This window comes from Phacochoerus africanus, chromosome 9, assembly GCF_016906955.1.
Source record: "Phacochoerus africanus isolate WHEZ1 chromosome 9, ROS_Pafr_v1, whole genome shotgun sequence".
NCBI classification, from domain to species: domain Eukaryota; kingdom Metazoa; phylum Chordata; class Mammalia; order Artiodactyla; family Suidae; genus Phacochoerus; species Phacochoerus africanus.
Window position 1 is genome coordinate 117457537 of NC_062552.1, and position 25487 is coordinate 117483023.

The following is a 25487-nucleotide window of genomic DNA, read 5'->3' on the forward strand; positions in this document are numbered from 1 at the left end:
AGTGATTCATTTATACATATACACACATCCATAAGCACTTCGTTTGAGAACTCAGTCATGGCTTAAGAAAGTCCTAATTCTAGAGAATTACATACTCGGCAGTTACTGAGTATCTGCCATGTGCCAGATATGGGGAACACTATGATTAGCAAAAGAACTGACCTCTTCCCTCTCTTCGTGAAGCTTATCATGTGGTGGAGGGAGACATTCCAGTTGTGACAAGTGCTTTGAAAAATGAACATGATTCTATGATGGATTTTTCTTTTATGGAAGAGGTCAGGGAGTGCTTTTCTGGGAACATAACCTTTGGTCTGAGGACTGATAGATGAGTTACATTAACAAGGCCTGCGAAGGGGTGGAGATTTCCAGGTAGAGGAATCTCATGTATTAGAAGGGAGCCTGGCAAGCAGGTGGGACTGAAAGGTCAGTGTAGCTGGAGCACAGAGTGAGGGCCGCCTGGTGTGAGACGATACTGTGGAATTCGGGGGGCCAGAACCTGCAGGATGTTGTGAGCTCTGTTTGGGAGTCCTGTGTTTATCTCAAGTCTGTGGAAAAACACTGAAGGACTTTGAGTGGTTGTGTGTGTGTCACCCTAGCTGCTGTTGACATTGGATTAAAAAGGAGCCAGAGTAGATACAGATTGACCCATGAGGAGGTCATTGCATTTGTCTGGCCATGTGAAAGTCAGGGTTGATTGAAGCTGAGAAAAGTGGACACATCTGAGAGCTATTTAGGAAGTAGAATTGATAGAGCTTGGTGACATACTGGATGTGGTGGGGTTTTGGCTCCATAACCAGGTGCTCAGTGGTTCTATTCACTGAGAAAGAAGACAATGGAAGAAAATGACCAGGCTTCTAAGGGAAGATCATGGGGTCTATTTTGGACATGTATGTTAAGGTGTCTCTGAGACATTTGAGAGGAGATGATATACCTTAGACTAATACAATGTTGTATGTCAATTATATGTCAATAAAACTGGAGGGAAACCACATACAGCCTCAGTAATAATTCTACACGGCCATAATACAAAAATGCAACCAAATCATCTTTCTTCAGAAAAAAAGAAGTTAATAGTAATTAGGAAGTTATGCGTCTTGAATTCAGAGCTGAGTTTTGGGATAGAAGTAATGGACTTTGAGACCTCATGTAAGTGTCCAGGGATATTCACTAAATTGGATATGGATGGTGACTGAGGTTGAACAGACAAACTTCCTTTTGGTGCACTTTGCTCAGTTGCACTTCACAGATACTGTTCTTTACAAATTGAAGTTTTGTGGAAACCCTGGATTGTCAGATGATGGTTAGCATTTTTTTTTTTTGGTCTTTTTGCCTTTTCTAGTGCTGCTCCCGCGGCATATGGAGGTTCCTAGGCTAGGGGTCTAATCTGGAGCTGTAGCCACCGGCCTATGCCAGAGCCACAGCAACGTGGGATCCGAGCCGCGTCTGCAACCTATACCACAGCTCAGAGCAACGCTGGATCCTTAACCCACTGAGCAAGGGCATGGATCGAACCTGCAACCTCATGGTTCCTAGTTGGATTCGTTAACCACTGAGCCACGATGGGAACTCCGATGGTTAGCATTTTTTAGCAATGAAATATTTTTAAATTGATGAATGTGAATTTTTTGGATATAATGATATTGCACACTTAACAGATTATGATATGGTGCAAACATAGCTATTATATGCTTTGGAAAACCAAAAAACTTGTGTGATTCACATGATTGCAATATTTGCTTTATTGCTGTGGTCTGGAAAGGAACTTACACTATCTCTGAGGTATTGTTGTATATCAGTGTGATATTGTTTATGAGAGAGCATAGAATGAAAGGTGGGTGTTTTTTTTGTCTTTTGTCTTTTTTAGGGCCACACCTGCGGCATATGGAGGTTCCCAGGCTAGGGGTCTAATCAGAGCTACAGCTGCCAGCCTTCGCCAGAGCCATAGCAATGCCAGATCCGAGCTGCATCTGCGACCTACACCATGGCTCACGGCAACACTAGATCCTTAACCCACTGAGCAAGGCCGGGGATCAAACCTGAAACCTCATGGTTCCTAGTTGGATTCCTTTCCAATGTGCCATGACGGGAACTCCAAAATGTGGTTTTGTTATGATCAGGCCTTCAGGAACTCCAACAGGTAATGGCCCAGTGGAAGAGGATGAGCTTGCCAAAGAGTCAGAGAGGTGTTGGCTAATAGAGTCTTTAAACTTTACAAATATTTGTTGTATACTTAAAAGGAAGTCTTTGAAATATCTCCACAGTATCAGGGGCCCGAGATGCCATCTTTGTGTTTCTCTTGAACTTCTTATGTTTGCAAGATATGCCACAGAGGAGGTTATTACATTCTTGCATAACCACATCTAAAAACAGATTTCCAAGATATGTCCTATCAAATCCTATCAAAAATAAGATCAGTCAGGGTAGTTAGAGAAAGGTCTCCTGGTGTGCCTCATTCCTTTTGTCAAAGAGGAAGAATGAGCTTCAGAAATTCTCCAGTAAATTCTTAGGAATTGCTATTCGGCACTGTGTCACATGGCCATCTCCAGTTGCAGTGGAATCTGGAAAATTGTCTTGCTTTGTAGTCTGTATACTGGGAACTGAACAAGGAAGAAAAGATTTTGATTGCAGCTGAGCAGCAACAGCAGTGTCTGCCACAGGTAATGGGAGAGGGTCAGCCATCAAGTCAAGGAAAGGGGGTGGTGAGCAATGCTGCTGAAGGTCAAGTGAGAGGCAGACTGGAAAAGGTCCATTGAATTGAACTACAAGGAGGTCATTGTTGGCTAAAGGGAGACCAGCTTCAGGGCTGTGATAGGGTTGAAAGATAGACTAGGAAAAGTATAAAATGGGTATCTAATTTTGGTGGAAGTATCATTCTTTCTCAAGTAAACACAGGCAAATTAAAGAAGTTTGCTGTTTTACGGCTTCTAAGAATTCCTCAACAAGATGGAGTTGATAATAAAAGATTCCATTCCAATCCATCAGTCCATCACTTAACTGTCTGTCCAACCTTGGGCAAGATAGGATTATAAACATTGGTTTTCCAGTGGCAACAGTGTAGTCATGACATACATAATACATAAAGCTCTTAGCTCAATACCCAGCATATAAGGAATGCTCAGTAAATGTGAACTTCTATTATGATCCTATCAGGCTATTTTTTTTTTCCCCTATGTAGTTCTTTAGCTTATAGGAGTATGATTACTAGGGAGTTTTCATAATGTTTTCCTGTAAATAAGATGAACGAAATACTTCTCAAGGATCTTGGGATAAAGCTTGTAAAGTCAAGGGCTTATCTGATTTTTGAAAGGTATGAATATATGAAAATAAGTAATTTTTAATTTAATGATTCGAGTGAAAAGTCATGCTAATATAGTTTATACATTTCAAAGGATGTTTTGTCTGGTATTTATATTTCATGTTCAAATTATATTTTCTTCCTTACAGTGTATCATTGTCAATTATTGGAATGCCTCATGAAATATAAACAAGAAGTCTGGAAAGTAAGTTTGAGGCCTCATTAAACTCAGAGTCACAAATTTAATTTATATAATATAGTAAATACTGTTTGCATATAAAAGCTATTGTTTAGGTCAAGTTTATTGATGTCTTATTATTTTGTATGGCAGATTTTTATAATTCTTTACTTAGTGGTTAATTATTTATCATTTAGAGCAGAAGTGATACTTGAAGAACACAGTGGCTGAAAAGAAAAAGTAATTGGATATAGCATATTCTTGGAATTTAGCAAATACTATGTTATGTGGCAGTTTAATTTGAAATGTTGCTTGGGAAACTTTTTTCTTCTTTCAAATAGGAGATGTGAATTGTTAAGAAATATATTTTAAGAAAATGTTTTAAAAAATGCAGTGTTTGGCAAACAGGCTTTATGCTATTCTAAAATCTTTCTTCCACATTATTTTGAGTAAAGAAGAATTTCTTACAAGATAGTGTACATTGGAACAATAGCTGGGAGGCTTATTTACAGGAGTCATTAAAAAATAATAAAAATAATATTATAATATGACCTCATCTGTGATTCCAGGGAAGTTAACCATCTCGGTCTCTCCCTTGGAATTTTTCACTGCTTTATTAAAATTGAATAAGCTACCTTTCTTTTTATTTGATAATGCTCTTGAAAATATGCTTCCTATTTCTTTTAGGACCTTTTATATGTGATAGCCTATGGGCCCTCACAAGTGAAACCTCCAGCTGTGCAAATGCTGTTCCATTACTGGCCCAATTTAAAACCTCCTGGGGCAATAAGCGAGTACAGGGGCTTGCAGTACACAGGTAAGAGGAGAATAGCTCTGTGATGCCCCTTCTTTATTTCTCCCGTGCCATATTTGCCTCACCTACCTGTATTTCTTAAATTTTGCTGGATTATATAATTATTGTGCCTTTACATACTATCATAAATCCTTTCTGAAACTAGGTGGTATAAAAATTAATAAAAATAAATTTCAAAAGCATTTATGACATCATAGCAAATTGCATTAAGCTCCAGTCCTATTTGCTACGTACCTGGCTTATGGTCTTTACACTGCTAGTGTTAATCACTGCAAAGGTGTGAAGCAGTTAGTAATGCTGCAGATTTGCTCAGATATAGCAAAATCCAAAGAGGCTAATTCTGCTCTGGTAAGAAGTCTTGGAGTGCTTCCAATATTACCAGTTCAGGCAGTAAATAAAAAGTAAATGACCCTGATTGCCTACTTTGACATGAAGAGTCAACCATTGGTGAATATTTGTGTAATTAATAACCAATAAGTAATCATTGAGTTCACTGTAAAGACATATTTACCAAAAACCCAACTAGTCCTTATGTTGTTTATGTTTATATATTATAAAATCTGAGAAGCAACCTGTGGTGGAGATTCTTATGACCTTGACTGCCCTCTCCCCCTGCATAATTGTATGTGTAATTTTCTGAAAATGGCCGAGGTGGATATTTTGGCTTAACTTTTATTCAAGGTATTGTGGGATTCTATACTGATGTTCTGAGAATGTACTTCTTTCTTGGCATCACTCATCTTTCCAAAGGTGATTTGAAGTGGTTGAAGGGGATTTAACTTCATTTAGGTGTCTGTTTTATGTTCATGATTAAAGCCAAGTGTTAGAGATATCGACGGTCCTTGGTGGGCTTATTCTAACTCAGAACAAATAACGTTGGGTCTTGGTGGTAACAGTAGTATGGTTGAAATGAAGAAGGCAGATAGTAAGTAAATTAAAAAAAATGGAAATTTATATCACTGGTATTTTATATTGCTGATATTAGAGAGTGCTTAAGTGCTACTGAGTGGATAATTTGAATGTAAAAGCATGAAAAAAAGTTGGAAGAACTAGCAAAATAATAGGTGAAATGACTGAAATATTTAATATCAGTCCCATCTCAAAAGATCCCTGAAATAAGCATTTATGTGATAAATGAATGGGTAACAATATTGGATTAAATTTATGTATTTGATAAATATTTGAAAAGTAACTATGTGAAAGAGAAAGTGTGTGCCAGGCACTGTACTTTTTGTTGGTAATGCACGAACTGACACAAACCCAGACCTCATGGAGCTTAATGCAGTCTAGATATGGAAATTCATTCATTTATTCAACAAATATCATGGGGTGTTTACTATTAGCCAGGCATTGTTCTAGGCACTGGTGGTATAATGATTGAAAAAAACCCCCAACAGACTAGAAGTACTAATATCTGGCATAAACATTCCAGTTGTGGGGGAAAGACCAGGATATAACCTTACAATGTAATAAGCACTAGGATAGAGCAAATACAGAGAGCTGTGGGAACACACAGGAAGGGCCTCTGACTTCATCCTGATGGTGGGCAAATTTGAGGAGCGTTGCATTGTCAGGAAGGTTCTCAAGTGTATGACCTGTAAGCTGATGCCTGAAAGATATTCACGCAGTAGTCACAAGGGGAATGAATCATGAGTGGATAAAATGTGAATTTGAAGCAGAAGGCCCTGCATGGGTTCAGACTTGGAGGCCAAAGTTAGCACGATTGTATTTAGAAACTGGAAAACATCATAAGCAGCCAGTTAGTGGAAGGACAGGAGGAGGAGAATAGCCAGAGGGAAGCAGAAAGGCTGACAGGCCCTGTGAAAGTGTTTGGAGTTTATCTTAGCAGCAAAGGGAAACCATGGATACATTTTAAATGGAGAAGTCAGATGATGAGATTTGCCTGTTCAGAGCATCTGAGAAGCCCAGCAAAATGAGAGCCACTGGAGTTCCCTCTGTGGCTCAGCAGTTAACCAACCCAACTAGGATTCATGAGGATGTTGGTTCAATCCCTAGCCTTACTCAGTGGGTTAAGGATCCCGTGTTGCCATGAGCTGTGGAGTTGGTTGCAGATGTGGCTCTGATCTTACGTTGCTGTGGCTGTGGCTGTGGATGGTGGCTGCAGCTCCAATTCAACCCCTTGCCTGGGAACTTCCACATGCCATGAGTGCGGCCCTAAAAAGCAAAACAAACAAAAAAACTAAAAAAACCACCCAGACCGAAAGCTGCTTCAGTTTACCTCCATGACCATACCCTCTTGGAACAGCCGTCAAATCTGTCTTCCCAGAAGAGCTCAGCCTGTGCTTCCTGGGATCAGAGAGGCTCTCATCTTCTCTTGGCCTCTTTGAACAAGATACCTAAAGGCGTTCAGTCTTCGGTTCATTCTTGTATTCATATCTCCACACACTTCCATCCTTGCAGTGTGAGGGTGTTCCTGCCACCTGCTAGGCTCTGTCCAAGGCCTTGGGAAGCAGCTCTCTTGGGAATTCCATGCTAGTGGATCATGCCATTCTGAGCAGCAAACAGGAGATCATGGAAAAAAAATTAATCTTTCTGGTCCATGTATTACTTTTTATCCAGCACTGGCTGCTTGTCAGACATTGTTCCAGCCGCTGATTATCTCATTTAATATTTTAACCTTTTCCTAATTGAGCAAAATTTATGGACCAAGCATCATATTGGGTTTTATAGACATTTTCTTAGTTAATCCTCACAAAAATCTTGAGAGGTATGTTTTCTTATTTCAATGTTGCAGATGAGGAGTGGGACAGAGAGTGGGACATCCCTAAATTCACATAAACAATAAAGGAGCACAGCTTGAATTTGATCCCAGATCATCTTAATTGAAAACCTGCCTTTCCTGTTTTAACAGAGTGACATCACTTCTGTCAATTCAACTCTGTAATTAAACTTTAGCTGGAGCTTTAGAGATTTTCTGCAGTGTTTACTTGCAATGAAAGAGGCACTAAAGGGTATCATTAGTATTTAAGTGGCACTACAACCTTAAATATTTTCAGTAATAAAAATTATGTGGAAATAGAATTTTATGGAAGCTCAAAGATGAAATGCTTTCTTAGGGACCAGCAACTTTGTAGGTTTTCCCAGTGAAAACCAAAGTAAATTTTGGAGTTCCTTGGTGCTGCACTGGGTTAAGGATCTGGCATTGTCATTGCTGTAGCACGGGTTCAATCCCAAGCCTGGGAACGTCTGCATACCGTAGCCAAAAAATAAATTTTATTTTGTTATTTTAAAAAATTACAGAAATATAAAAGAAAGAAAAAATTACTACCCAGAAATGACCATTGTCAACATGTTGGTATATTTCCCTCCAGTTCTAAATTTGAAAATAAAATAGAGATCATATTGTATATAATCATATAAGGTTACCCCCTTTCATTATGACACTTTTCAAATACAGAGAAATTTGAAGAATAATACAATTAACGCACATATAGAGGAGTTCCCGTCGTGGCACAGTGGTTAACGAATCCGACTAGGAACCATGAGGTTGCGGGTTCGGTCCCTGCCCTTGCTCAGTGGGTTAAGGATCCGGTGAGCTGTGGTGTAGGTTGCAGACGCGGCTCGGATCCCGCGTTGCTGTGGCTCTGGCGTAGGCCAGTGGCTACAGCTCCGATTTGACCCCTAGCCTGGGAACCTCCATATGCCGCGGGAGCGGCCCAAAGAAATAGCAAAAAGACAAAAAGATAAAAAAGAAAAACAAAAAACCAAAAAACACATATAGCCATCGAGATTTAATACTTATGATTCACCATAATTTTAATTATACGTATATATGTATATGATTTATTTATGCTTCTTTAGCATAGTAACATGGGAATATTTACAGCTGATAAGGACAAGATCAAATAGTGAAGATTTAGTAATCTGCAGTGTTTGATTCTTTGGGGTTTATAGTATTTATCAACAACAAAAACTACCCCAATTATTTTGGTCATTAAATATGTCTTAAAGATGCAAAAAGTGCCAGTTTCTTGGTAATGAAATAAATATTGTTCTATAAAGCCCTGCTGTAATGAAGGAGAAAGAAATTATTTAACAATTTTCTTATTACAGTGTCCCAACTAGTACATAAATTAGCCTTTATTGGCAAAGATGAGCACAAGTTATGGTATAGTTTCCATCTGAATTATGGGACAAAAATGTGGCACAAGATACACATTTCTAAGACTGAGATTGTGGCAAAAGGAGATCGCGAATAACTAAAGACAGAACTACAAAGTTAATAACTGGTCTATCCTACCAAATATCTAACCCTACATCAGTAAGCTGGATTCTTGAGCTGTATACAAGTTTAAAGTACAAGAAGGACTACCAGTCCTGTTACGTCATTACTTCTCCCTCATTGAGTTCTTACTTATCTTTTTATTATCTTGATTTTATCTACATATAACGTAAAATGTTTTAAATCACTTTATTGATGCATTATACCCACGTCCAAAAACACACATTTTAAGTGTATGTGGAACAGCTTCCATCATGTTTACTCCCATTATTATGTCCTCCTTCTGTCCCACAGGGAACCACTATTTTGATTTCCAGATTATTTTTTTGACTTCAGAGATTTCTTTTTTGCCTGCTATTGAATTTATGTAAATAGAATCATACATTATTTATTTGCGTGTGTGCGTGTGCATGTGTGTATGTATGTGATTTGTCCATGGGTTGAGTGTACCTCTGCTTTGTTCATGTTTATTGCTATACATATATTTTACCAAATGTATGTACCACAATTTATGTATTTTACTATCAATGGATATTAGAGTTGTTCCCACTTTTTGGCTCTTACAAATAATGCTGCTATGAACATCCTTCTGTGTATCTTTTGTTATACATGTGCACACATTTATGCTAGATATATGCCTAGGGTGAAACTACTGGATTAGGGGGTGTGAATCTATCCAATTTTAATGGATAATAGCAAACCATTTTCCAAAGAGTTATACTAATTTATACTACCATTATGTACATGAGAGTTCTTTTTGTTTATATTTCACATTTTGTGCAACGCTTAATTTTACTTGTTTTCAAAACTTTAGTCATTTTCAAGGATTGATTTGTAAAAATATCTTATTTTGGTTTTAATTTTAATTTCTCTGATTATTAATGAACACTTTTTCATATATTTATGTTTGCTGGCCATTTGTATATCCTCTTTACATAATCTTTTCTAGTTATACATGTTTCAGATATCATTTCTTATTTTTTTTCTCTAAGAGAGAGGCTTTTGACTAACTGAGGTTCTTATTTTTCATGTAATCAAATCAACAATCTTTTCTTTATATAAAGTACTTTTTATATCCTAAGAATGTCTTTTCTAACTTCAAAATTATGACAGTGTTCTTTGTTATCTTTTAGAATATATGTTTTTTACATTTTATATTTAGAAGTACCTGGGATTAATTTTACTGTATGGTGTGAAGTAAGGGTCAACTTTTTTTCCCTCTATGGATAGTCACTTGACTCAACATCATTTATTGAAAGTATTGTCCTTTTCTTACTGCTCCATAGTATGATTTTTTTTGTCATAAATCAAATGTCTATTTAAGGATGACTCTGTCTCTGGATTCTGTATTTAGTACTATTCATGTATTTTTCCTTTTTCCAATACTACACTGTCTGTATTAATGTAACTCAATGACAAAATTTTATGTCCTTCAATGCAAATCTTTCTACCTAGTTGTAATTGTTGATCTCTTCCTTTTCTCCCCCTGCTCTCTCTTCTTCCTGTTCTTTCTTGTTTTCTTCCTTCTTTTCTTTCTCCTTCCAGGTTCTTCCTAGATATTTGCTAAGTCGAAGAGTTTGTGAAGTTAAATACACACAAACATATACCTAAACAGTTAGGATCTTGGTTGATAATTGACTTGAATCTATGGATCAGTTTGATGAACTGGCCTCTTTGTAATATTGAATCTTCCAATCCATGTACATAGTATCTCCCTTTATTTATTTAGGCTTTCTTTAGTTTCCCTCAATGCAATTTTGTAGTTTTCTGTGTAGATGTCTTACCTGTGTCTCATGTGGTGTGTCCTTCGGTATTTATTTTTTGATGTTATTGTCAATGATATGTCTTTTAGAAATTACACTTTCTAACTTTTTTTTGCTAGTAAGTAGCATGCAATTAATTCTAGCATATTAATCTTATATCCAGCAACCTTGCTAAATCACTTTTAAACTCTAATAATGCATTTGCAATTAAAAAAATTTTCACGTGTGCAATTATATTGTTATTGAATGATGACAGTTTAATGTGTCCTTTTCAATCCTTATGCCTTTTATATCCTGCCTTATTGTACTTGCTAAAACTTCCTATGCTGAGTTCAAAGTTCCTCCATGGTTTCTTCTTTGACCCATGGGTCATTTAGAAGGATGGTAATTAATTTCTAAACATATGGGGATTTTCCTAGTGAAGTTTTGTATTGATCTATAGCTTGATTCTTCTGTAGTCAGAACATACTTTGTATTCCTTCAACAATGTTAATTTCTTAGGGCTGAACTTATGGTCATTTTGGTAAATGCACCTGAGCACTTAAACAGAACTTTGTATCTGGTAGTCGTTTGATATTGTATTCCACACGTGGAGTTTTTAGGGTTTTCTATATAGAGTATCATGTCATCTGCATATAATGACAATTTTATCTTCTATTTTGCAGTTTGGATACCTTTTTCTCCCCCTGCTTTTTAGGTCCTCACCCATGGCACATGGAAGTTCCCAGGCTAGAGTTTGAATCAGAGCTACACCTGCTGGCATATGACGCAGCCACAGCAAAGCAGTATCCAAGCTGTGTCTGTGACCTACACCACAGCTCACAGTAATGTTGGATCCCTGACCCACTGAGCGAGGCCAGGGATCAAACTTGCATTCTCATGGATACTAGTCAGATTAATTTCTGCTCTGCCACAATGGGAACTCCCTGGATACCTTTTATTTCTTTTTCTTATCTGATTGTTGTGGCTAGGACTCCCATTACTATGTTGAATAGAAGTGGTGAGAATGAGCATCCTTATCTTTTTTCAGAATTTAGTGGGAAAATTTTCAGCTTTTCATTGGTAAGTATTATGTTGGCTGTGGGTTTTTAATAAACGGCTTTTATTGTTTTGAGATATGTTCCCTCTATGTCTACTTTGGTGAGGGTTTTAATCGTGAATGGATGTTGAATTTTATCAAATGCTTTTTTCTGCATCTAGTGAGGTGGTCATGTGGTTTTTGTCTTTTGTTGATGTGGTGTATCCCATTGATTGATTTGCCTATGTTGAACCATTCTGTGAGCCTGGAATGAATCTAACTTTTTTTTTTTAAAGGCAAGTTATTTTATTTTATTTTATTTTATTATATATATATATATATATATTTTGTCTTTTTGCTATTTCTTTGGGCCGCTCCCGCGGCATATGGAGGTTCCCAGGCTAGGGGTTGAATCGGAGCTGTAGCCACTGGCCTACACCAGCGCCACAGCAACGCAGGATCCGAGCCGCGTCTGCAACCTACACCACAGCTCATGGCAACACAGGATTGTTAACCCACTGAGCAAGGGCAGGGACCGAACCCGCAACCTCATGGTTCCTAGTCGGATTCGTTAAGCACTGCACCACGACGGGAACTCCTGGAATGAATCTAACTTGATCATGGTGTATGATTCTTTTAGTGTGGTGTTGGATTGAATTTGCTAGTATTTTGTTAAGAATTTCTACATCTGTATTTTTCACAGATATTGGCCTATAATTTTATTTTTGGTAGTGTCTTTGCTGGTTTTATTATCAGGATGATGACAGCTTCATAGAATTACTTTGGGAATGCTCTCTCCTCTTTTATCATTTGGAAGAGGTTGAGAAGGATAGAAGGATAGTATAAGTTCTTCCTTATATGTTTGGTAGAATTCTCTGGTCCTGAACTTTATAGGGAGATTCTTTTTTTTTTTTGGATACAGATTCTATTTCACTTCTAGTGATCAGTCTGTTCAAATTATCTGTTTCTTCTTGATTCGGTTTTGGCAGGCTGTTTGTTCCTAGGAACTTGTCCATTTCTTCTAGGTTGTCCATTTTGTTGGCATATAGATGTTCTAAGTACTTTTAAATAATTTTTTTTGTATTTCTGTGATATTGGTTGTTATTTCTCCTCTTTCATTTCTTATTTTGTTTATTTGGGTCCTTTCTCTTTTCTTTTTGGTGAACCTGGCCAAAGATTTGTTGATTTTGTTTAGCCTTTCAAAAAACCAGCACTTGGATTTTATTGATTTTTTTCCTATTGTTTAAAAATCTCTATTTTATATAAGTCCTCTCTGATCTTTATTATTTCCTTCTTTCTGCTGATATTAAGTTTTGTTTTGTCTTCTTTTTCAAATTATTTCAGGTGGTAGGTTAGGTTGTTTATGTGGGATTTTTTTTTGACTGGGTCAGGATTGTCATATATTCCTGGTGAACTTAATTTTTTTCTTTTATTTTTTAAAATTACTCAGTGATTTTTATTACATTTATAGTTGTACAACAATCATCACAACCCGATTTTATAGCATTTCCATCCCAAACCCTCAGTGCATCCCCCACTCCCCAACCTGTCTCATTTGAAAACCGTAAGTTTTTCAAAGTCTGTGAGTCACTATCTGTTCTGCAAAGAAGTTCGTCGTGCCCTTTTTTTAGATTCTGCATGTAAGTGAAAGCATTTGATGTTGGTGTCTCATTGTCTGATTGATTTCATTTAGCATGATAATTTCTGGGTACATCCATGTTGCTACAAATGCCATTATTTCTTTCCTCTCAATGGCTGAGTAATATTCCATTGCGTATATGTACCCACATCTTTTTCCACTCCTCTGTCGATGGATTTTTTTTTTTTTTTTTTGCTTTTCAGGGCCACACCTGTAGCATATGGAAGTTCCCAGGCTAGGGGTTAATTTGGAGCTACAGCTGCTGGCCTATGCCACAGCCACAGCAATTCAGGATCTGAGCCATGTCTTCGACCTACCACAGCTCACAGTAACACTGGGTCCTTAACCCACTGAGCGAGGCCAGGGATTGAACCCTTATCCTCGTGGATCCTAGTCAGGTTCGTTAACTGTTGAGCCATGAATGGAACTCCCTATGTGGGATTTTTTTATTTGTTTCTTGAGGAAGGCTTATATTATCATGAACTTCCCTCTTAGGACTGCTTTCACTGCATCCCATAGATTTTGTATGGTTGTGTTTTCATTGTCATTTGTCTTGAGGTATTTTTAAATTTCCTTCTTGATTTCATCAGTGACCCAATGGTTTTTTAGTAACATGTTTTTTAATCTTCATGTAATCTTTTTCCCCCTTGTTTCTTTCTCTGTGCTTCATTTCTTGTTTCATGCTGAGTTGCTCTTTTGAAGCTTAAGCTGGCTTTACTTTTGAATTTTTTTTCTGTTTGATTGAAATTTTCTTTTTTCTCTAGCTTTGTTGAGAAATAACTGACATACATCACTGTATAAGTTTAAGGTGTATGGCATGATAGTTGTACATACATTGTGAAATGTACATTGTGCATTTCATATATTGTGAAATGTATGTGTACATATATTGTACATATGTTTGGAAATGATTATTGTAATAAATTCAGCTTACATCCATCATCTCATATATCAACATAAGAAAGAAGAAAAAAAATTTCTCCTGTGATGAGAACTCAGAATTTACTCTCTTACCAACTTAATAACCATACATAAGCAGTGTTAACTATAATCATCATGTACATTGTATCCTTAGTACTCTTGTCTTATAACTGGAAATTTGTACTCACAACTTTATCCATTCATCCATAGGTGGACCCACAGGTTGCTTCCATGTCTTGGCCACTGTAACATTTTTTTGCTGTGAACATGGGGGTGCAGATACATTTCTGAGTTAGTATTTTTGTTTCCTTTGGATATATTTCCAAAAGTGGAATTGGCGGATCATATGGTAGTTCTATTTTCAATTTTTCAAGGATCCTTCTTACTGTTTTCCATAGTGAATGTACCATTTTACAGTAGTGCACAAAAGTTTCCTTTTTTTGTGGGGGATGCACCTGTGGCATATGGAAGTTCCTAGACTACGGGTCAAATAGGAGCTACAGCTGCTGGTCTTTGCCACAGCCATGGCAATGTGGGATTGGAGCCTCACTTGTGACATATGCTGCAGCTTGTGGCAATGTCAGATCCTTAACCCACTAAGCGAGCCCAGGGATTGAGTCCACATCCTTATGGATACTCATTGGATTCTTAACCTGCTGAGCCACAATAACTCCAAAGGTTTCCTTTTCTTTACATCCATGCCAGCATTTGCTAGCTCTTATCTTTTTAATGATGGTCCTTCTAACATCATGTGAGGTAGTATCTCATTTTGGTTTGCAGTTGCCCTGAAGTTTTGATATAAGATTCTATATATATACAAGATTGTTTTAAGTTGTTGGTCTCTTAATTGCAAGTGCATCTCCACTATCCTGCATTTGTACCCTCCTCTTCTCACAATTTCTGATTTTGGTAGCATAATTGTGCATGGATGATTTTTTTTTGTCTTTTTTGTCTTTTTTTTTTTGTTGTTGTTGTTGTTGCTATTTCTTGGGCCGCTCCCATGGCATATGGAGGTTCCCAGGCTAGGGGTTGAATCGGAGCTGTAGCCACCGGCCTATGCCAGAGCCACAGCAACGTGGGATCCGAGCCACGTCTGCAACCTACACCACAGCTCACGGCAACACTGGATCCTTAACCCACTGAGCAAGGGCAGGGACCGAACCCACAGCCTCATGGTTCCTAGTTGGATTCGTTAACCACTGCGCCACGACGGGGAACTCCGTGCATGGATGATTTTGTATCTTTACTGTATATATACCTTTACTGGTGAGCCTTGTCATTTGTGGAATTTTTGTTTCCTGTTGCTGTCTTTTCTTTTCTGCCTAGAGAAGTTCCCTTAGTATTTGTGTAAAGCTGATTTAGTGTTGCGGAATTCTCTTAGCTTTTGCTTATCTTTGAAGGTTTTGATTTCTCCTTCAAATCTGAATGAGAACCTTGCTGGGTAAAGTAATCTTGGTTGGAGGTTTTTTCCTTTCATCATATTAAGTATATCATGCCCCTCCCTTCTGGCCTGCAGAGTTTCTCCTGAAAAATCTGCCATAACCTTATCAGGGTTCCCTTGTATGTCATTTGTTTCTTTTCCCTAGCTGCTTTCAACAATTTCTCTTTTTCTTTAAATTTTGGTCAGTTTGATTAATATGTGTCTTGGGGTGTATTCCTCCTTGGGTTTATTTTGTATGGTACTCATTGTGCTTCATGGATTTGAGTGAGTGGTTCCTCTCCCATGTTAGGGAATTATCTCTTGGAATATTTTTTCTGTCCCTTTCTCTCTCTCTACTCCTTCTGGCACCCCTATAATACAGATGTGTTTAACATTGTCCCAGAGTTCTCTGAGACTCTCTTCATTTCTTTTCAATCTTTTTTCTCTTTTCTGTTCTGCATCAGTGATTTCCACTAGTCTGTCCTCCACCTTGTTTATTCGTTCTTCTGCCTCCTGTATTCTGCTGTTGGTTGCTTCTTCCTCTTCTTTTTTTTTTGTCTTTTCAGGGCCGCACTTGTGGCACATGGAGGTTCCCAGGCTAGGGGTCGAATCAGAGCTGCAGCTGCTGGCCTACTCCACAGCCACAGCAATGCGGGATCCAAGCCATGTCTGCAACCCAGACCACAGCTGATGGTAATGCCGGATCCTTAACCCACTGAACGAGGGCAGGAATCAAACCTGCAACCTCGTGGTTCCTAGTTGGGTTCATTAACCACTGAGCCACAATGAGAACTCCCATACTCTTGGTTTCTTCTAATGAATTTTTCATTTCATTTATTGTATTTTGCATCTCTGCTTGCTTAAGTTTTAAATCTTGTATTTCTTTGCTCAGTGTTTGCTCTAAATTATCAATCTTTGCCTCCAGTTTATTTCCAATGTGTTGCATCATCTTCAGCATCAACAATCTAAAGACTTTCCTGGAGGCAGATAATCTGATCACTTAGCTGTTTTTCTTGGGTTTTTTTTCTTTCTCCCTTATCTGAGTTACAGTTCTCTGTCTTTTCATTTTTATAGGTTTTTGGTGTGGTGTCCTTTTTGAAGACAATAGAGTAGTAGCCTCTCTTACTTCTGGTGTCTTCCCCCCTTGTAGCTGCAGTTGGTATGGAGGCTTGCTTGCTGTAGGCTTCCTGATGGGAGGAACTGGTGCCTGCCCCACTGGTAGGTGGGCTGATTCCTATCCCTCTGGTGGGTGGGGCTTTGTCTCTGGGTGAGATTAGAGGTGGCTGTGTGCCTGGGGGGTCTTTAGACAGCCTGCTTACTGATGGGTGGGACTGTGATCCCACCTGGATTATTGTTTGGCCTGGGGCTTCTCAGCACTGATGGGTGGGGCCAGATTTTCCCAAAATGGCCACCTCCAGAGAGTTGCACGCTGATGAACATTCCCAAGAACTCTGACCCCAATGTCCCTCCCCCACAATGAGCCACAGTCACCCCTTGTTTCCTAGGAGACCCCCCAGGAGCTTCAGTCAGGTCCCACCCAGATTCCCATGGAGCCCTGCTTTGCCCTGGGACCCAGTGCATGTGAAAGTCTGTGCATGCCCCTCAAGGATGGGGTCTCCATTTTCCTTGGTCCCACGGAGCTCCTGCACATAAATTCCACTGGCCTTCAATGCCAGATGCTCTGGGGGCTCCCTCTCCCAATGCCAGATCCCCAGGTGTGGGGATTTAATGTGGGGCTCAGAACTCTCACTCCTGTAGGTGAGTCTCTGAGATACAGTCACTTTCCAGTCCATGGGCTTCCCACCCGGGAGGTATGGTGTTGCTCACATCATGCAGTCGCCCCTCCTATCTCTCGATGTGGCCTCCTCTTATCTTCTGGAGTAGGATATCTTTTTGAAAGTTGTCAGTCCATTTGGCTGAAGGTTGTTCAGCATTTGATTGTAGTTTTGTTGCTTTTATGAGAGAAGTTGAGCTCCCATCCTTCTATTCTGCCATCTTCCTCATTTTGCTTTTAATTTGCATTTTCCCTAATGACTAGCAATATTGTGCATCCTTTGATGTACCTGTTGGCTTTTTGTATAACTTCTTTGGCAAATGTCTATTTGGGTCCTTTGCCCATTTAAAATGTTTTTTTCTTTTTTTGCTATTGAGTTGTGTGAGTTCTTTATATATTTTGGAATAACCCCCTTGTCAGATATATGGTTTACAGATATCTATTCCCATCACATATGTTGGTTATCACTTTATTGAAGGTTTCTTTTGCTTTGCAGAAGCTTCTTAGTTTGGTGTAGTCCCAGCTGTTTATTTTTTATTTTGTTGCTTGCGCTTTAGGTTTCATATCCAAAAAAGATTACCAAGACCGATGTCAAGGAGTTTTATTCATATGTTTTCTTCTAGGAGTTTCATGGTTTCGGAGGAGTTAAGTTTTTAATTCAAGTTAATTTTTGTGAATAATATAAGATAGAGGTCCAGTTTCATTCTTTTGAATGTGAATATCCACTTATCCTAGCACCATTTATTGAAGAAACTGTCCTTCCTCCATTGGGTGTTCTTGGATCCCTAGTCAAATGTTAATTAACTGTATATACTTGGGTTTATTTATGGGCTCTCAGTTCTGTTCCATTGGTCTGTGGGTCTATTACTATGCCAGTACCATACTATTTTGATTATTGTAGCTTTATATTATAGCTTGAAATCAGGGAATGTGATGTCTCCTGCTTTGTTCTTCCTCAGGATTTCTTTTACTATTCAGGGTCTTTTGTAGTTCCATATAAATTAGGAGTGTTTTTTACATCTGTAAAACATGCCATTGTAATATTGATAGGAATTACATTGAATATTTAGATGGCTTTTGGTAATATTGATGTTTTAACAATATTAATTCTTTCAATTCTTAAAATGGAATAACTTTCTATTTGTTTCTTTAATTTCTTTTGTCCATGTCTTGTAGTTTTCAAATTAGAGATCTTTTACCTCCTTGATTAAGTTTATGCCCAAGTATTTTACTGTTTTTGATGCTACTATAAATGGATTCTATTTCTTTATTTCTTTTTTATAAAATGCCTTGTTAGTGTATAGAAATACTACTGATTCTTGTATCATAATTTATTTTATCCTTTAACTTTAGAATTCATTCATTAGATCTAACAGTTTTCTAGTTGAGTCTTTAGGATTTGATTATAAAAATAATGTCATCTGCAAATAGAAATAACTTCACTTCTTTCCAATTTGCATCCATTTTATTTCTTTTTCTTGCCTGATTGCTCTAGCTGGGACTTGCAGTACTATGTTGAATAGGTTAGAGTAGGCACCCTTGTCTTTTCCTGGTTTTACAGGAAAAGCTTTCAATTTTTCTCATTGAGTATGACACATGTGGGCTTGTTATATATGGCCTTTATTACAATGAGATATTTTCCTTCTATGCCTAATTTGTTAAGGATTTTTAACCATAAATAGGTGTTGAATTTTGTCAAATGTTTTTTCTGTATTTGTTGAGGTAATCATACTATTCTTTTTTTTTTTTCATTCTACTGATGTGATATGTTGTATTTATTGATTTGCATATGTTGAACCATTTTTGATCCCAGGGATAGATACCACTTGGTCATGGTGAATAATCCTTTGAATGTGCTGCTGAATTATGTTTGCTTGTATTTTATTGATAATTTTTGCATCTATATTCATCAGGGTTATTAGCCTGTTGTTTTCTAGTAGTGTCATTTTCTAGTAGTGTTTTGGTATCAAGATAATACTGGCTTTGTAAAATGAGTTTTAGAGTGTTCCTTCCTCTGATTTTTTAGAAGACTATGAGAATAATTGGTACTATTTTTTCTTTAAATGTTTGGTAAAATTCATCAGCGAAGCCATCTGGTCCTGGGCTTTCCTTTGGTGGAAGATTTTGATTACCAATTCAATCTCCATACTGTTGGTTATTCTATTCAGATTTATTTTTTAAAAAAATTATTTATGTAGTTGATTTACAATGTTCTGTCAATTTCTGCTGTACAATATATAATATGTATATATGTGATATATGTAGTATGTGTGTGTGTGTGTATTATATATATATATGTTTTTTCTCACATTATCCTTCATCATATTACATCACAAGTGGCTAGGTATATTTCCCTGTGCTATATAGCAGTATCTCATTGCTTATCCACTCCAAATTCAATACTTTGCATCTACTAACCCCAAACACCCAGTCCATCACACTCCCTCCCTCTCCCTATTCAGATTTTCTATATCTTCCTGTTTGTCCTGGTAAGTTTATGTTTCTAAGAATTTTTCCATTTATTTTAGGTTTTCCAGTTTGTTGGTGTATAGTTGTTCATATTAGCCTCTTATGATCCTTTGTATTTCTATGATATCAGGTGAAAGGTCTCCTCTTTCATTTACAGTTTGCTCTCTTTTCTTTGGTTGGTCTAGCTAAGAATTTGCTAATTTTGTTTGCCTTTTTCAAAGAACCAACTCTTAGTTCAGTTAAAATTTTATATTGTTTCTCTTCTCTATTTCATTCATTTTTGCTCTAATCTTTATTATTTTCTTTCTTCCACTAATTTTGGGCTCAGTTTTTTCTTTTTCTCTAGTTCATCAAGGTGTGGAATTAGGCCATTTATTTGGGACCTTTCTTACTTCTTAATGGAAGCCTGTATTTCTATGAACTCCCCACCTAGAATTGCTTTTACTACATCCCATAGTTTTGGTATGTTGTGTTTCCATTTTTATTTGTCTCAAGGAATTTAAAATTTTCTCTTTAATTTTTTCTTTGATTCATTGGCTATTCAGAAGAGTGTTTGATTTCTATGTGTTTGTGAATTTTCTAGTTTTTCTCTTGTTATTAATTTCTAATTTCATGCTGTCATGGTCAGAGAAAATAATTGGTACGATTTCAATCTTCTTGAATTTGCTAAGACTTGTTTTGTGGCCTAACATGTTTATCTTAGAAAATATTCCGTGTGCTCTTGAAAAGAATTTGTATTTTGTTGTTGGATAGAACATTCTGCATGTGTCTGTTACATCTATTTAGTCTATATTGTTGTGTTCTGTATGTGTCTTTTAGATATATTTATCCTATAGTGTTATTCAAGTCTGCTGTTTCCTTATTGATTCTCTGTCTGGATAATCTATCCATTATAGAAAGTAGGTTTTCTTTTTTTTTCTGATTTTTTCAACAGCATTAGTATGATATATCTAGTTATGGTAATAGTTATCTTTGTTTTTTTAAGGGTTTATAGGATTTCTTGGCTTGATGTCTCTTGCTAGCTTTGGGAAATTGTCAGGCATATCTCTCTTTTGTTAGTGACAACAGTACCTTATTAGGGCATATTTCATATATAGTAAGATAAACAAGTGTCAATGTATGGCCGTATCAATTTTGATGAATATATAATGCTCACTTAATCATCACCCAGATAAAGACAGTAGAATGGTTCTATCACTCCAGAAAGTACTGGTATGAGTGATTCTCCTACCCTGAGGCAGTCACTCTCCTGTTTCTGTATAATTCATATATTCATAAAATTGAGGGGTTCATATGAATGGGGATCAAATAGTATGTATACTTTTGTATCTGACTTCATTCAGTCAACATATTATTACTGAAATTAGTCTCTGTTGTTGAGGATATTAGTAGTTCTTTTTTTAAATATGTAATAAGTATTCCATTGTATGAATTTACAACAATAAGTTTCTTGGCCCTGCTATTGATATACATTTGGTTGTTTCAAGTTTTTGGCCAATATACATGAAGCTGCTATGAACACCTTATTCAAGTCTTTTATGGGATTATGCATTCTTTGCTCTTGGGTATATATACTTAAGAGTGGAATTGCTGGATCATAGAGTTTATAAGAAAACTCTAAACAACACTGTAAAGTGTTTATGTCATTTTTCATTTCATCCAACCATGTGTAAGAATTTCACTTGCTATACACCCTTACTAACACAACTATCAATATTCTGAATTTTAGCTATTCTGGTGGGTATATATCTCATTTTGTTTTTAATTTCTGTTTCCTTGATGACTAATGTTAAATATCTTTTCAAATAATTATTGGTTATTGAGTTATCTTATTTTGTGAAGTAACTGATGAGGTCTTTTGCATAGTCATTGATTAGATTATCTCATTATTGCTATGTATTATTTTTTATGTAGTCTCCTGTGAGTCATTTATCAGATTCATATACTGCAAATATTGTCTTCCAGCCTGGGTTTGCTGTTTTATTTCCCTAACTCATGGGCATGAGTTTTTAATTTTGAAAAATGAAAAATTTTCATTTTTTCATTTGTGGCTGATGCCTTTAATCTTTGCCTTCTCCAAGGTTGTAAGGATAGTCTCCCACGTTTTCTTCTAGAAACCTTTATAGTTTAGCTTGCACATTTAGGTCTATGATTCATTTAAGTTTAATTTTTGTGTGTGGTGAGTATGGTTCATTTATTTCCTTCTGGATTGTTCCAGCACCTTTTGTCAAAAAAGTTTATCCTTTAAATTGTATTGGCCCCTTGGTTATATATATGTGGATATATTTCTGGACTCTATTCTGTTTCACTGTTTTGTATACTGATACAAACAGTCTTAAATACTTTGGCTTTGTAGTCTTGAAATCAGATGGTACAAGTCTCTAACTTTGTTTTTCTTCTTTGATCATCCTGACTATTTTAGGTCTTTTGCATTTCCATACGCATTTTAGTATCAGCTTTCATTTCTGCAAAAATAATCCTTCTGGGATTTTGGTTTGGAGTTCCATCTGGGAAGAATTAGGACCATAAAAATATTGTTTTTTAGTCCATGAACATAATATAACTTTCACTATTTAGTTCTTTTAAAATTTATTTCAGTAGTGCTCTGTAATTTTCAGTATAGAATTCTTGCATTTCTTTTGTTCAATTAATTCCTATGTATTTGATTTTTTGATGCTATTGTAAATGATATTCTTTTAAAATTTAATTTATAATTGTTTATTGGCAGTATTAAGAAGTTCAATTATTTTTTTTTTATTTGTCTTTTTGCTATTTCTTGGCCGCTCCGGCGGCATATGGAGATTCCCAGGCTAGGGGTCAAATCAGAGCTGTAGCCACCAGCCTACGCCAGAGCCACAGCAACGCGGGATCCGAGCCATGTCTGCCACCTACATTGCAGTTCACGGCAACGCCGGATCGTCAACCCACTGAGCAAGGGCAGGGACGGAACCCGCAACCTCATGGTTCCTAGTCGGATTCGTTAACCACTGCGCCATGACGGGAACTCCAAGAAGTTCAATTAATTTTTACATATTCATCTTTTATCCCATTATTTTGCAAAATTCTATCATTAGTCCTAGTAGTTTGTGTTTTTGATTTTCCATATAGACTGTGATGTCATCTATAAAATAAAGACAAATTTGCCACTTTCTAATTTTTATATCATTTATTGCTGAATTTTTTTCTTTGTTTTATTGCCTAGGCTTTCAGGAAAATGTTAAATAGAAGTGGTAACAGGTACCATTGCTCTGTTGCTAACTTTAGGGGATATTTCCCATTAAACATGGTATTAATTGTGAGTTTTGCAAATACCCTTTATGTCAGTTTGAGGAAATGAAGAGATTTATTGTGAATAGTTGTTAAATTTTATCAAATACTTGGATAAACTAAAACAAGAACAGAGAAGAAAATGATAAAAGTCATGTTTTTCTTTATGTATTTCATTACTTTCTTTCCTTAGTTTTACTATTGTCTTCCTTTTCTTCTCTTGAGTTTAACTTCTTCTTCCTTTTCTTCTAGCTTCCTGGGGTGAAAGCTTAGATTTTTGATTTTCAACATTAAATTTTTTTCTAATTATTAATTTAAAGTTACCAGTTTCCCGGAGTTCCCGTCATGGCTCAGTGGCTAACAAATCGGACTAGGAACCATGAGGTTGTGGGTTAGATCCCTGGCCTTGCTCAGTGGGTTAAGGATCCAGCATTGCCATGAGCTGTGGTGTAGGTTGCAGACGTGGCTCGAATCCCGTGTTGCTGTGGCTCTGAGGTAGGCCGGTGGTTAAGCTCCGATTTGACCCCTAGCCTGGGAACCTCCATGTGCCATGGGAGTGGCCTTAGAAATGGCAAAAAAAAGACAAAAAAAAAAGGTAGCAGTTTCCAAGTTTTACATTAGCTATATCCCACAGATTTTGATATGTTGTGATTTTACTATCATTCATTTAAAAATATTTAAAAATTTTTATTGCTAGATCTTCCTAGGTCCATGTGTTATTTAGGAGAAGTTTTTAAATTTCCAAATATTTGGGCTTGTAGTAACCTTTGTTTCGATTTCTACTGTAATTCCACTTTAATCAGTGAATATTGTTTTTATTTTTCTGGCTTTTTAGGGCCACATCCACAGCATATGGAGTTTGCAGGCTAGGGGTCAAATTGGAGCTGTAGCTGCCGGCCTACAGCACAACCACGGCAGTGCCAGATCTGAGCAGGGTCTGTGACCTACATCACAGCTCACAGCAACATCGGATCCTTAATTCACTGAGTGAGGCCAGGGATCGAATCCATGTCCTCATGAATACTAGTTGGATCTCATTACCACTGAGCCATGATGGGAACTCTAATATGCTTTTCTTATTCAAGATTTTAAAGATATCATTTCTTTGTTTCTGAGAAGTTAGACATCATTCTTATGATTGTAGTATATTTTTTTGCTGTTTCTTTTAGAGATTTGCTCCTTATTTTTCTTTTTTTTAATTTTTATTTTTATTTTCCTACTGTACAGCAAGGGGGTCAGGTTATCCTTACATGTATACATTACAATTACATTTTTTCCCCACCCTTTGTTCTGTTGCAACATGAGTATCTAGACATAGCTCTCAATGCTACTCAGCAGGATCTCCTTGTAGATCTATTCTAAGTTGTGTCTGATAAGCCCAAGCTCCCGATCCCTCCCACTCCCTCCCCCTCCCATCAGGCAGCCACAAGTCTCTTCTCCAAGTCCATGATTTTCTTTTCTGAGGAGATGTTCATTTGTGCTGGATATTAGATTCCAGTTATGAGTGATATCATATGGTATTTGTCTTTGTCTTTCTGGCTCATTTCACTCAGTATGAGCTTCTCTATTTCCATCCATGCTCCTTATTTTTCATAGTAGTTTCATCATGATCTGCTTGAGTGTGTTCAATACTTTGTTCAATACATTCAAAAAAGTGTATCCAATGATCTATTATTTTCATATGTATTTTTTAGTTCTAGATCTTTCTTTTGCTTAATTTTGAGAGTTTTCATTTCCCTGTTGGAATTTCCATTTAAACAATCTAGTTGTCTAAATTCTTTAATATATTTTAAGTACTTACTTAAAAATCCTGATTGCTAACTCCAGTTGAGTCTGGGTCATCTACATGTCTGCTTTTTTTTTTTTTTCTTTTTTACTTTTTTCTCTTGATTATGGATAACATTTTCTGACCTTTTCACATATCTTATAATTTTAAATTTTATAAGGGTATTGTAGAGATCATATTGTAGAAACATCAGGGATCCTATACTCTAAAAAGTATTGGGTTTCGTTTTTACCAGAGTGAAGTTACTGGTGTATTTCCTTTTCTTGTCAAGTCTTAGTTTTGTGGTTTGTTAAGCCAAGTATGTTTCAGCATTGCCTTTAGTCTGAGTGCATAACTATTATTCCTACAGCATGATCTTCACAATTTTTAGTATGTAGTGAAAGCAGTGCTTAGAGGGAAGTTTATAGCATTAAAGTCATATAGTAGAAATGAAAAAAGATCTAAAGTCAATAATTTAAACTTCTAATTTAGGAAACTTGAGAAAGAAGCACATTTTAAGCATAGAGGAAGTAAAAAAAAGAATAGTAAAAGTTAGAATAGGAGTTCCCATTGTGACTCAGCAGTAACGAACGCAGCCAGTACCCATGAGGATGTGGGTTTAATCCCTGGCTCCACTCAGTGGGTTAAGGATCTGGCATTGCTGTGAGCTACAGTATAGGTCGCAGGCACAGCTTGGATCTGGCATTGCTGTGGCATAGACTGGCAGCTGCAGCTCTGTTTCAACCCCTATCCTGGGAACTTCCATATGCCACAGGTGTGGCCCTACAAAGACAAAAACAAACAAACAAAAAGAATAGAATTCAGTGGATTTAAATTTAAAAGAGGAAATAATAGAGAAAAATCAACAAAACCCAACACTGGTTTTTTGAAAATATCAATAAAACAAATAAACTTCTAGCT

At 36.9% G+C, this 25487-nt stretch overlaps 1 protein-coding gene across 4 annotated transcripts in view; it reads left to right on the forward strand.

Annotated features, from left to right (window-relative positions):
• The window catches only part of UNC79 (unc-79 homolog, NALCN channel complex subunit), a 263893-nt gene that overhangs the window by 62256 nt on the left and 176150 nt on the right, over positions 1-25487 (forward strand). For all 4 annotated transcript variants that reach the window (XM_047795599.1, XM_047795600.1, XM_047795601.1 and 1 more), the window contains 2 exons: positions 3445-3500; positions 4161-4290. In XM_047795599.1, coding sequence (XP_047651555.1) covers positions 3445-3500; positions 4161-4290 — 186 coding nt within the window. The remainder of the gene's footprint in view (positions 1-3444; positions 3501-4160; positions 4291-25487) is intronic.